Source organism: Anomaloglossus baeobatrachus, chromosome 7 (assembly GCF_048569485.1).
Source record: "Anomaloglossus baeobatrachus isolate aAnoBae1 chromosome 7, aAnoBae1.hap1, whole genome shotgun sequence".
Taxonomy (NCBI): Eukaryota; Metazoa; Chordata; class Amphibia; order Anura; family Aromobatidae; genus Anomaloglossus; species Anomaloglossus baeobatrachus.
The window spans coordinates 45588497-45603110 of NC_134359.1; the positions used below are offsets into that span (position 1 = coordinate 45588497).

At 36.9% G+C, this 14614-nt stretch overlaps 1 protein-coding gene across 4 annotated transcripts; it reads right to left on the minus strand.

Annotated features, from left to right (window-relative positions):
* Positions 1-1160: 1160 nt before the first annotated feature.
* Positions 1161-14325, minus strand: GCG (glucagon). 4 transcript variants are annotated; one of them, XM_075318836.1, is made up of 7 exons: positions 14264-14325; positions 12584-12681; positions 9979-10140; positions 7478-7612; positions 6844-6957; positions 6228-6368; positions 1161-1722 (listed from the first exon to the last, which is right to left on the minus strand). In XM_075318836.1, exons 2-7 carry the CDS (start codon positions 12673-12675, stop codon positions 1701-1703), a joined length of 666 nt encoding a protein of 221 aa, XP_075174951.1. In that variant the 5' UTR covers positions 12676-12681; positions 14264-14325; the 3' UTR covers positions 1161-1700. The 4 variants fall into 4 exon arrangements, with proteins under 4 accessions (XP_075174951.1, XP_075174955.1, XP_075174954.1 ...); XM_075318840.1 differs by lacking the exon at positions 9979-10140; XM_075318839.1 differs by lacking the exon at positions 6844-6957.
* Between the last annotated feature and the right edge of the window lie 289 nt (positions 14326-14614).

Here is a 14614-nt window from a genome sequence, read left to right on the forward strand (position 1 = left end):
TAGCCTGTTTGTTTCCAACCACTCTTGTGCTCTATTTTTGGGGTTTACCAGGTTTTTTTCTCCTTGACTCTTGAGGTAGTAGTTCATAGTTCTTGGGTTGCCTCTATCCCAGGATAGGGAAGGAGTTTACCCTTGAATGGGATATTTACGGGAACGTCAGCAGTCTCCTAACCTTAACAGTGAGTACAGGGCTTTGCGAGAGCATTAGATATCCTAATGGGGTGAAACAACCAGTATAGGGCTGGCTAGGGAATGCAGGCTACAGCTGCAGGTGAGCACAGGAAATGTCCCATCTTCCCTCTCACTAGCGCCAAGACCCGCCCTTGTTAGTGTCCACGATTTTTCCCCTTTTGTAGTGCGCCAGACATCCGTAGGTCTGATTGCAACTGTCACACAGTGTAATCAGACATCTCCCACTCCAAACATAACAGAAAGTAACTGTAAAGTGTCAATAAAGTGTTTCAGTTGTCATCCTTCATAAAAGCAAGGAATTTGCCCCAGCAGAGAGAGAATATCATAGACACTTATTCCTGACTTTGAAAAGATTAACCGTTATAAAGTGTGTGGCCACACCAGAGAAAGTTTACATTTTGATTCCTGTGTGTACGCAAGAGTGTCACACCAGAGAAAGGTAGGATACAGATGCCTAAAAATAAGAGACTCTGACACTGTAACTAAAAAAGTAACCCACAAGAGATGGAGGTGCTGCTGAAGAGATTGCCATCAGAATTTAGAAAGTAACAGTGCAAGAGTCAGTAAAGTGTAGCAAGGGTCGGAAAAGTGTTGTCTACAGCTATTCAATTATGCTGTTGACTCAATAAAGTTGTTGAACTGGTATGTCTGTATACCTGAGTTATCTCCACCATCTCGGGAAAGACTATACCATCAGGGCAACTACATTTGTGATGATTAATACTTTTCAATTTTAATGTCATAGGTATTGGACGTAGGTTCAGAGATTTAAAATTATAGGTTGGACTTGATTGATCTGTCATTTTTCAACCTTAACAGCTGCAGTACATAATGGACAGATTTCATTTTTGCAGCAGGTCTGCTGAGGGTTACACTACTTTTTGCATAAGGCTTTAGTGATCTGTCATGGTGATGACTGCTTTAGTTCCAGATAAGTTAACAAATTCATCAACAATAAAAAATGACGCTTGAAAAACTTTATTTAAGGCTGCTAGTTAATTTTTTTTCAAAGCTTACCCCTCCTGTAATAAACATTTCACACAGGGTAACACTTTTGTGACATGATTGGAGTCAATTCTATGTACAGTTTATCTTCATAGAAAAATAAGTTATATCTTTTTCTTTAAACTAGTTATATTTTTCAGAACCATATTTTTTTTCTTTTTTTTTTCATTTTTTTTCTTTAAATAATTGGGCGAGAAAATGGCACTTTTGGATTTAAGCCCTCGTAGTTCTGGAAGGACAGCCAAAGCATGTGTGCTAAGTGCAATACTAGTCCAACCGTCACCGAAAGCGTTAAACCTGTTATGGTTGATGTGTGTTTTAGTAGAATCAGCTCTAAGTGTCATTCCCCAACAAGAAAAACACTATTGTAAATTTCTTTTTACTTTGCATGCAAAGCTATACTGTATGGCTTTATGATACACCTGCTTGAATTTATACACAACACAAATTCATCATTTTCAAGTGACAGCCGGGTGGTTCCTTGTTGAAGATCTTCGGTTTTCTTATTGTTCGTCCAGTAAATCCCTTAATTAAAAATACAGAAAAGTCATATATGTAAATTGTGTAAAATTCGGTAATATTCACCAATTTCCTAAATTTCCAAAATACCGTTTTTTCTGGATTGGATATGGCTTACCAGGGCGGCGGTGTGGAGTGGGATTACAGGAGATGCTTTCGGGGGTGTCGCAGCAGGCGCCACTGATCTGCAGGTGGGTGGGCTGCGATCGTGTCACAGGATGGGGTGTCTCAGCGGTGGGTGCATTGAGCTGACTGCCAGCTCTATTGAATTGCCAGCGGTTAACACTATGAACTTCAAGAAAATGGCCACAGAGTACTAGTTGCGCGGCCATTTTCTTGAAGTCCATCTCGTCAACTGCAGGCCATTCAATGGAGCCTGTAGTCAGCTCAATGCACCTGCAGCCAAGACACCCTGTCCTATGTCACCCCCACAGCCCACTCGCCCGCAGATCAATGGCACCCGCTGGGGCACCCCCAAACACGTCCTGTGACCCTGCCTTCTATGACCCCGTTCCACCACCGTCGCCCCGGTAAGCCATATCTGGGAGATTCAATGGCGCCTGCCGCTATACCCCCAAGCTTGCAGTCTTGCCAACCCTCCTGAGCCACAACACCCCCTCCTCTGAGTGCGCAACATCGCCTACCCTGCCTCCTGTGAACTTGCTGAGCCGCTCCACCACCGTCGCTCCCCCTGGTGAGCATTAGGATTAAGTCACACTAGGAATATAAAACAGACCCTCATTTTAACATTGAAAATTATTTTTTCCTATTTTCCCTCTCTAAATTTGGGGTGCATCTTATAATCCAGTGCATCTTATAAAATGAAAAATACGGTGAATGCCCCATGTAGACATAATTAACACATACAGTTAGGGTTCACAGGACAGGATCTCATAGGGTGTTTCAACAATCCGGTGGCCACCTGCATCTGGCCATAAATTAGTTAGCCATGAAAAAAAAATGATGGATTGAACCCCCCAAAACAAATGTTGATCGTTCGCTGTATGCATCAAATCTCCATTCACGCTCATAGAGACATTCTTAGCTGGGAATCCCTTCCATGGTATCTATATGCCCAGAAAGAACATAGAGAATAATCCTTTAATTTATTTCAGTAATCTACATCTTTACAGAATAATCCCATGTTACCTTCCATTCAAGCAAAAAACTATGATCAGTCAGAAATTATAGATATGTGAGTACAATATAATCTCAGTGCTTCATTACTGATAGTAGGAAACACTTAATGACTTAATCTTAGAGGAGCGCCCTTAAAGCACAGCTCCAGAATTGTTTGGGTTTTTTTTTCAGTGTTGGCATGTTGATTTTAATCTAAGGCCCCTGCCCCAGTCTTAAGGCCCTGTCACACACAGAGATAAATCTTTAGCAGATCTGTGGTTGCAGTGAAATCATGGACATATTGTTCCATTTGTACACAGCCACAAACCTGGCACTGATTGTCCACAACTTCACTGCAACCACAGATCTACCACAGATCTACCACAGATCTACCACAGATCTACCACAGATCTACCACAGATCTACCACAGATCTACCACAGATCTACCACAGACCTACCACAGATCTACCACAGATCTACCACAGATTTATCTGTGTGTGTGACAGGGCCTTTATACTCACCCTCTGACATTTTCACCTTTTATCTGTGCCATTCCCATAGGTCTCAGGCAATTTGTGACCTGCCGGATCACTCCAGTGTGTCATGGAGAGCGCCAGAGATTATTCTTCAATACAAGTCTATAAGAGCCTCACTTTGGCTCTCATAGACTTGTATTGGGCACTTGTGCCAGTCAGAAGTTGCAGCCCCAAGATTGTGCCGTCAGACCGGAACAGTACCAAAAAAAGGTGAAAACACCGCAGGTTGAGTATATGATCTTGGGCAGGGACTTTAGATTAAAAGCACCACTCCAGTGGTAAAAAAAGAAAGTGCTGGAGAGGTGCTTTGATAGTAGACAAAAAAAGTTTGATAGAATTACAGGACATCACTGCATCATGGCGTGTCCTGCCTTCAATATTATATTACTGTGAATAGGTCCAAAATTCAAGACCGGTTGATTTATTAACACATATTTATAGCAGTTGGGAGATAAAGTTCTATAGGGGGCTTTACATGCTGCGATATCGCTAAGGAGATATCGTCGGGGTCACGGTGGTTGTGACGCACATCCGGCCTCATTAGCGAGATCGCAGCGTGTGACTCCTCTGAGCGATCGTAAACGATCGCAAAAAAGGGAAAAATCGGTGGTCATGGAGTGGTCGTGCTAAAACAAAATATCGTTTCTGCTCAGTAGCGATGTGGCTCGTCGCTTCTGCGACAGCACACATCGCTGTGTGTGACACCGCAGGAGCGACAACCATCACCTTACCTCCGTCCACCGGAAGGAAGAAGGTGGGCGGCATGTTCCGGTCGTTCATCTCCGCCCTTCCTTTTCTATTGGGTGGCGGTTCAGTGACGCTGCTGTGACGTCGCTGTGACACAAACGAACCGCCCCCTTAGAAAGGAGGCGGTTCGCCGGTCACAGCGACGTTGCAGAGCAGGTATGTGCGTGTGACACTGCCGTAGCGATAATGTTCGCTACGGCAGCGATCACCACATATCGGCCGTACAACGAGGGCGGGTGCTAACGCGCTCGACATCGCTAGCAATTGCTAGTGATGTCACAGTGTGTAAAGCCCGCTTATGAGTCAGAGCCCAAAATTCCATGGAAAGTCATAGAGGTAATTCAACAAATTCTTCAGTGGCAGACACAGACAGAAAAGGGGATCTGTACAAGAACAGTATATGGGCCCATCACAAGTTGTAAGTTATCACCTCTCCACAGGATAGGAATACTTTGCTAATCACTGGGGGTTGGACACTTGGCATCCCCAGTGATCCAAAGAACATTGTTCTGGATTTCGGTAACCAACCCTTTCATAAATGGAGCAGAGAGCCATATGGACAACCACCACTCCATTCATTGTCGATGGGATTGCCAGAGAAAGCCATCAGGATTTGACATTCTTCTTGATTCTTGCATTATTACAATCATATGATTCATAAGAACAGAGATTGTACAACACACTCCCTTGTTATTATGGTAATATTCTTGTTCTTTAAAGCTGACTTTGCACCGTGCTAGGTTTAAAGATCTTACAAGGAGCATTGAGCTTATCACTAAAGTGATTATTATAATACTACTAGGAATAATAGCTGAATAGTCTATATCTACAAGCTGTAGCAAAAAGTATGAAGTGGTAGAGCTGTTGGGGAGTGCAAAGGCCCAACCGCAACAAAGTACTAGTGGTTAAGAAGGTTCAAAGGCCACTTTACCACATAACAAGGCACCAGTTCTATACACAGTACCGGTAGAGAACATTCTGTGTAACTAGATGCCATTTCCATATAATCCATTCATGTTTCTCTTGTTAAAAATGAAAAATTGCATATTTTTATTTGGAGATTGAGGTAAGTAAAAGTAGCCACCAAGCAGCCAAGTTATCTTGAGACAGTCCAATTTAACGTGTCCTTAAAGGTTGGGCACTGGTAGGTAAATCAGGAATGATATGTGAAAAGAAAGGGGTGTTTGAAAATAAGTCATGAATATTTGATCTGCACCCATCCTCCCGCTCCTATCATGAGAATGGGGGTGCCCTTACTTCAGTACTACATATCAAGGTGGTCAGAGGGGCAGAAAATCAAGACCAAAAAGACAGGTGGCCACACATGTTTTTGTCTTTTTCCAGTGTATTGGAGAGATGTGGGTGCCACACCATAGCTGATTTTTTTATTTTTTGTTCCTCTGGAGTGGATCACTGTGCTCCAAAATTGATTTATATAGCAAAACTATTTGGAGGACCCCACCCACCAATTTGCACAAGTCTACTTAAGTGGTTTCATTAGTTGCTTCTCATATCCAAATATCACACCATTGGTGACAGTAGCATAGAAGAGAGCAACATTCTTGGTTTTCGTCAGGCCAAGAAGAGTCATTCAACAGACAGAAGACACTGTATATAAGGATACACACACTGTCTGGGATGTTAATCCCCAGAAAAAGTCTCTTTGATGAGTGCATTCCCAAAAAGCAACATATGTAGCGTGGAGGAGAGAAATTGGTCCTGGTATTGTATGCTCTAGTGCAGTGTTCCACAACTCCAGTCCTCAAGAGCCACCAACAGTGCATGTTTTCAAGAGATCCTTAGCATTGCACAGGTGATAATTTAATTACCTGCACAGGGGATGATTCCAACACCTCAATGCTATGGAAATCCTGAAAAAATTCACTGTTGGTGACTATCGAAGACTGGACTTGGGAAACACTACCATAGTAGAAAACCCTTGGACGTCCTGTGTTATCTGGCAAGAGAGGTGGTGTGGCACCTCCAGGGCCACGTTCTCTTTTCTGCCGGCTTGAAAATCAGCAGAACAATAGATAGCGCTATATATATATATATATATATATATATATATATATATATATATATATATATATATCTAGATGGATTACCTTTCTTTAACTGGGGTGTTGATGATCCAATCCAAAAATTCTTGGGCAGCCTTAATATCGAGGGCTTTGTTGAAATCGCTGGTAAAACTGCCATCAGCGTGTCTTCTGTCCATGTCATCTGCATCAGAAACCTCTGCGAAACTTAAAAGAGGAATAAACATGTCAAAAATATGCTTTTCAAAGGCAGTTACAAGCCAAATGGCCAAATACCGTGAAACATAAATCATTCTTAGAATTTAAAAAAGTAACTGAATTAAAATACAAGTTTCTTAGCTGTAAATACGTAAATGTGTAGAGTGCGCTGGAACTTAAGATTTATTCTTTAATTTTTTTGCGGTGTTTATTACTATATTTTCAAGATTTATTTTTTAGATTCTGTTTTCAACATAGCTATTGGAAGTGACTATTCAGTAGACTAGACTTTTACTATATCTATCAAATAAGTTACACTTGGCCTTGATATTTCGGGGTACGGTCTGCCAAAATTTGGATTTTTTAAAATTATGCTTTTATATGTTTTTCTTATTAGCAAAGATGAATTTGCAAAATAACATTAGTAAACTTATTGATATCCAAAATATTCTGCATTTAAGTTAAACAATAAAAAAATTCTTACTTTCTCTTTGGTCTTCCTTTAATTAACCAATCAACAAATTCTTTGGCTGCTTTTTCTTCCAAAAAGCTGGACATATCACTAGTGAATGTTCCCTCTGCGTGCCTTGAGAGTCTCCTAGACAATGAAAAAGGCCTTTTAGATTGGAAAATGATTGCAAAATTTAATTTTTTTTAATAGATATATAAAATACGTTGCGAAGAAGGTTTTTGGTCACTATTTTTTGTCTTAGGATAATAAAAACCCTAAAACACAATTTCAACAGTCATAAAACTAAGAAGGTTTCTCCCTGCCAAAGTTTCCCGAATCTCCCATAAGTATATTAACTCTTAAAAAAGATATGTGTCTTTCCACACTCTGATTTGCAGAATTGGGAATGTTTCGAATTCATATTTAGAATTTGGAGTAAATGCTCTCAAAGTGAAGAATAAACTAATGTCATAACAAAAGGAAACTTGTATTTTAGGATTCAGACGATATGAAAAGTGTAAAAAATAAATAAAAATAAAGACTGATGATATGATAAACTATTTATATGGGTTATTAGTGGTTGCCTGGTAGTGGAAATGGAAGCCAATATGGAAAATGGTATTGAACCCAATACTAATGAGTAATGGATGTAGAGAATTATTCTTACTGTTTCTTTGGTTTTCCTTTTATCAACCAATCAATGAATTCTTTGGCTGCTTTTTCTTCCAAAAATTGGGTAACGTCATTGGTATAGGATCCTTCTGCGTGCCTTTCATACTGGACGTTGCGTCTTGATAGTCCTCTACAAAAACAAGTTGACAAATTAAGGTTGTACCCATAACTAGAAATGGTGTGAATTGATTGACAAGGTCCTGTCTAGCGGCAACGTAAGTAATCTTTGGCCGTTAATCGGTAGACCTGTGAATTGCCTCCTACCCGTGGACATCTGAGGCTCTTTATTCAATTAGGTGGCCTAGCACAATGTCACATATGCATCATGCCACAAAACTGACCAGGCTAAGAAACCAAAGACTGGCTTGGATGCCATCAGTGAAGAGGTGGTTTGTAGGACTCCCATCCGGTGACCACAGATTACTAACGTGCAAATCGATTCTTATCATCTCTACCCATAACAAAAATGATTAACACATATAATATTGAGAGTTTTGTTCTAGATGGAGGGAATACATAGCCTCGATGCAGACCATATGACTTTTATGCGGTCCCTTGTGAGAGTGGGCCCAGACCAGTTTTACTGCATCTACCCAAGTCCAGTCCTTTCAGGTTTGTATAGATGTAGTATTATCAACCAGTATCGGAATGAAACCCTTCCAGTCTTTGGTGGGGGTCCCTTAACCCTTGATTTAGATCCTAAACCTGTTCAGATTTTTCTAACCTATTTAAAATGCAAACACAACTTTTTTGTCCGTTTTGAAAATATTGACTTGTGTCGGATCCGTTTTATTTAAAATGGGAGTCTGTGGAAAACGGATCCATTAACGGATTGCTGTTAGCCATTCGTTTTTCTTGCATTTGTAAAGAATCTGTTTTTTGCTTACTGGATCCATCTAAATGGAAGATAAATAGTGATCCATTAACGGATCAATTTTCCATAGACTCCAATGTTAAAAAACGGATCCTGCAAAAATCAATACTTTCAAAACAGACAAATAAGTTGTGTTTGCAGAACTTTTTTGTCAATGGGCTCATTCTAACGGATGATTACTGGACTCAGCGGTATTGGAAAAAAGCCCCTTCTAAACTTAGACAACTCCTTTATTAACATATATTATTTTGTGAGACAGTATTGGATATGGTTGATGTGGTAAACGCCACACAATACCTGTTCTGTTTATTGCTGTCAGGTATAATTAAAAAGAATGGTTATTACATTCTTCATCCTAAGTGAATTATGACAACTTTTATGAACTTTACACATCTCACAAATATTAACCACCTTCTTAACCAGTCATATGAGACGGTAATTGCACTGATTAAGGATTTACTTGTAGTAATAACTGAGCAAGAATTTGGAATGTTCAAACGTGAAATATAGAATCTTGGCAGCACGGTGGTTCAGTGAATAGCATGGTGGCTCAGTGGTTAGCATGGTGGCTCAGTGGCTAGCATGATGGCTCTGTGGTTAGCACAATGACTCAGGGGTTAGCACAGTGGCTCAGTGGTTAGCATGGTGGCTCAGTGGTTAGCATGGTGGCTCAGTGGTTAGCACAGTATCTTCATGATTAGTACTGTGGCATAGTGGTTAGCAGGTTGGTTCAGTGATTAGCACAATGGCTCAGTGTTTAACACTGTGGCTCAAAGGTTAGCATGATGGCTCAGTGGTTAGCATGGTAGCTCAGTGGCTAGTACTGTGGCTAAGTGGTTAGCAAGGTGGCTCAGTGGTTAGCACAGTGTCTTAGTGTTTAGCACTGTGGCTCAGTGGTTAACCTGGTGGCTCAGTGGTCAGCACTGCTGTCTTGCAGCCGTGCGGTCCAGGGTTCAATTCTACCAAGGATAACATCTGCAAGTAGTTTGTATGCTCTATCCATGTTTGCGTGGGTTTCCTCCAAGTTCTCCGATTTCCTCCCACACTCTCAAGACACACTGATAGGGAATTTATCTTGCGAGCCCCAATGGTCAAGTCCATGTTTTAATGTGCTTCACCTGTACTTGCATCAAAAACCACAATAAATTTAATATTAATATATATATATATATATATATATACATATAATGTCATAGGCACAATTTCTAGCTTAGGGTGTACTTACGTATGATACAATGCACTGTCAAATGTTCTAATTAGCTTCTTCTGAGGCCAAAAGAGCAGTGTATGGATAAAAGTTCATCACTGAGACTTGGAGACCACCTAAATCGTCAAGATTACCATTTCATAGGATCCAATAGATCAAATGCTGGCAGAACCCATTGAAAAACTCACCATTCCATCTCCAGTGTAATATCACATTGGACACACACCACAAAAAAAATCAAACAAGGAGACACAAGTGGGATTTCTGGACATTGATGGTGAGGTTGAGTGGACAAACAGGACTGACGTAGAGTGGTCAAAACAAACAAAGTTCACTCAAGGGTACGGACTTAGAGGGACCTGTACTTGGATTATCTGAAACAAAAGGTACACTCTGTTGTCTCTAGATTTCTTACCCGCTTCTTTTTGAGTTCATTAACCACTGGACAAAGTCTTGAGCCCGCCTGGAGTCTAGGTACTTGCTGTAATCACTAGTAAATGTGCCTTGTGAGTGACGTTTAACTTCATTGTGGTGATCTGAATCATCTAGTGCTTCAGTCCTTGCGGCTTTGACTGATCTGCGTATACAATTTTTTAATTTGTGATATAGGTTGCTACGAAAAAAAGCCCTGAGGGGATATATAGCTCTGATTTTCTACACCTGTATGTAATATTAGACACCTAGGTGGGTTTTCATATACAAAGTCAAAAATATAGAGTGCCATTCCTTGACCGGGGTTCTCGATACATTTGTGGAACCAAGTGCTTGATCTCTCCTTTTAAAATCAAAAAGTTACTTGGAGCTGTTTTAGACACTGTTTTACCCATCAATTAATTTTTTTTATGGTTGATTTCTTTTAATGGTCTAGTTCACATCCCAGTTCGCTTATAACTTTTTTTTTTACAAAAGTTGAAGGGAAAATGATGGCACAAGTGATCTCATTGGGATCAGTTGTGCCATATTTACCTAAAAATGAAAGTGCTTGTTTTTTTTAATTGTCTGAATAATATTGAATGCTTCGTTCATTTAGGTGGTACTGCGTGAACCCTACATATGGGTCTACTGTATATTTTTGGCTAGGATTTTTTCTTTACAAGTATATAAAAATTGAGAACTTTTTGATATATGTGAATTCATCCTAAAACTATTTTATAGGACAGAAAGAAAAACATCAAGTGATGTAAAGTTTTTGTATTGCTTTTTATTATTATTATTATTATTATTATTATTTATACTATTATTATTTCTTATGGAGCTATTATTATTATTATTATTTCTTATATTATTATTATTATTATTATTATTATTATTATTATTATTATTATTATTATTCATATTTCTTATAGTATTGTTATAATATTATTATTTCTTATATTATTGTTTTTATTTCTTATATTATTATTAATAATAATAATAATAATAATAATAATAATTGGATTATTTTTTATTATATTATTATTAATTTTATCATTTTAATATTTCAACATTATACTTTATAGACTTATATTATACAGATATAACTTTCCCAGTTATCCCTTATGTTCTGTAATGATTCCATCATCACAACGTACATCATAATTCTCAGAAATGCAAAGTCTTCAAGGGGTGAAGAACATGTGGTTTCTATGACTTGTTCTGTACAGAACATTCAATAGGACAGGCATACCACACATGTTTTTTCTATTTAACGGATTATCTGACCGGCAAGACTTTTTTTTTTCTTGACTAAGCCTTCGGTTATTTACTAAGATAAAACTAAAATTCCAGTTTACATCGCTTATATTGGGATAACTTTTACAAAATTACCTTCCATCTTATAATATCATGCCATAACATAATTATCATGGGGGGGTCTGATCTTTGGGATTTTCTACCTAAGGGTCCCTTCAGATGTTGACCGGACAACTGATTGATTGGGATCAGGTTTTGCCCTTTTCACCAAAAAATTGTTCATTAGAGGAGTATAATGTTATTATTAGGATACGTCAGAACATAATGAATGTCGGTCTGACTTCTAAGACTCCCGATAATCACAAAACTAAATTGACCAAAGTCTCTCCCGCTTGATTTATGCCAAATCGGAAGAAGCAATATTATTGTGGAGGATATCTTTGATAAAGTAGCAACAATCAATCATTCTGTTAATGGATGCATATCTCGTAGAGGTGGCTTTATTTTGTTTTATATCTAAGAAGGGCCTTTAATGTTATCAGTCCTGGTTTGATATTTCTTCAGGTGGGACTGGAAGGTCAATGACTGGCCAGTTGGGAAGCCATGGAGTATATATATCAAATAGATAAAAGATATAGAAAATAAACCAAATATTCTAAGATAAAGCTGAAAGGGGTTGTCTGGTGAAGGCAATTTATCTTGTATGTAGAGGGTGGTGTATAAATTATTGATTAGTGGTGGGGTCCATCCAGTGGGCCCTACATAGGCAGAACAAGAAATTTAGATCCCTGACGGGGCACTTTTATCTGTGTTAAATTGGAAAGGCAAGTAATTTGCCAAGCGCCGCTCTCTTCATTCCCTAAGGGGCTACCGGAAAAAGCTGAGTATAGAGGTCAACAGTCCTAAGGGGAATGAATGGGGAAGTGGCCAACTTGATGCTCCAACCGGGATAAAAGTGCCCCGTTCTGCTGATTGTTGCAAACCCCAACCGATTACATTGTGAATAAGTAATAACTTATTTTCCCCAGATAACCCCTTTAAGGAAAGTTAAGGCTTGTTAATAATTTTATCATCTAATGGAAAAATATTGTCTGCATTTCACACTTCATAAAGTAGTTCAGAAACAACAACAGGAAATTGTTGAAAACTATGAGCGACCCAGTTATGAATGTCTAAACTAAGATTTATTTCAACATTTGATTTCTTGGAAAATCATTTATCTGAAAAAATATAGAATATACGAAATAAAAAGGTTGATAGTCAGATAATATATATGCTATATACCTTCAAAGATTGGATATTTAGCAAATAACTAAGAGGATATTCTCTGGTAAACTCTAAGAACATACCTGGATTTGTCTTCTGTTTCCTGGGTTGGATTTTGGAAACTTCCTTGTAGTAGCATGCAAAGAAGCCCCAACATATAGAAAATGCTTTTCATGATTTTCTGGAAAAAATGTGAATTAAAATGTTATTTTTTTCAAATGTATCTTTTACTTGGGAAAATATTTCTTTCTTATATATTACTTTATTTGACATAACATTGTGATCGTGAAGAGGGGTATGAGTTCTAGGACTGTCCACGGCCCTCAGAGTCACACCAGTTTATAATGCAATAAGTGATTAATTGGGATTAGTAATGCCCCCGTTTTTTAGGATGTAGACTGAATGCAAAAATACAGTTTAGGTCTAAATTTACATATATATATATATATTTATTTATTTATATATATATACAGTATATATATATATATATATACACAGTTTATATATATATATAAATATTATATATATATATATATAAGTATATGTATATATAAATAAATATATATATATATATATATATATATATATATATATATATATATATATATTTATATATATATATGAATATATTACATATATTATGTGTATATTATGTATATATAGTTATATACACAGATATATCAGATATATTATGTACATTTATATAGCTATGTATATAGCTTTACATACATCTATATTATGAATATAAACAACATGAATATAAATAATATATATGTATGTACATAGCTATATATATACATATATATATATATATATATATATATATATGCATGTGTGTGTGTATAGTAAGTATATTTTACATACGTTACACACACACACACACACATATTTATATATATATGTATATATATATATATATTACACATATATGGTTATAGACACACATTACATAACTAATAACTATTATTTAATTAAAATAAATGATAAATGCATATATGTACATACATACATATTGACAAAATACAATACGTGTGTGTGTGTGTGTGTGTATATTGTAAATATATTTTATATACTTTACACACACACACAAACACATATACATATATATATATATATATATATATATATATATATATATATATATATATATTTATTTACACATATATAGTTATATACACATACATTACATAACTACTAATTATTATTTAATTAAAATAAATAATAAATGCATCTATGTACATACATACGGTACATACATACATATTGGCAAAATGCAATAAGCTTGAAAAATGAAAATATTTAACTTTACTATTTATGTTGCTCTTTTATTTTCCATGTTAACTTTATGTGAATCTGAATACACTGTCTAGTCTTCTTTGAAGTAAGAATATATTTTGTTTAATCAGGAGTAATAAAGAAAAAAATTCCCCAGATCCCCTAAAATGTATAAATATTGAAAATAATTAAATATAAAATAGGATTTTTATTTTCTATCTACAGTAATATGTTTTACAATCTTATTAATAGGGTAAAATGTTTAGGAAAAAAAATGTGACATGATCAAAATAAGACAAAAGTAATCTCATATATAATAAAATGAGTAAAATGAGTAAAATTAAAGAAAAATACAAGAAAAAAAATCTATAAACTAAAAAATAAAAGATGTATTGGTAATATTGTATTAATAATACAGACGCTATATTTTAACATGCGGTTTGTTTTAATCTGGTCCACGATATGGTGTAGTAACAGAGAGGACTTACCGTGAAGTGTACGTCTGAGGATGGACACAATGATGTTCTCACCAAAGCAACTTTCAGATCTTTTCTGCTGATGATTCCGACTGCTTATCCCACAAAGCGTTTTATACTCTTTTCAGCTTCATTGAACATTGTGAGGATGCATTATGTGCATTAATTCTGACACAGATGATCATGTGATTGCCGATGCTTTAAATGTTTCACATATGACTGACTGCTTTTTGTTTAATTTACACATTAGAGACGGCTGGCGGGTCATTGTGAAACAATTGCACACGTACAAGTGCTTCCTTTTCAGGTGTGCAAGTGCAGGTATAATGCAATGTCCGATGAGAGATTATGTGAACTCCTCTT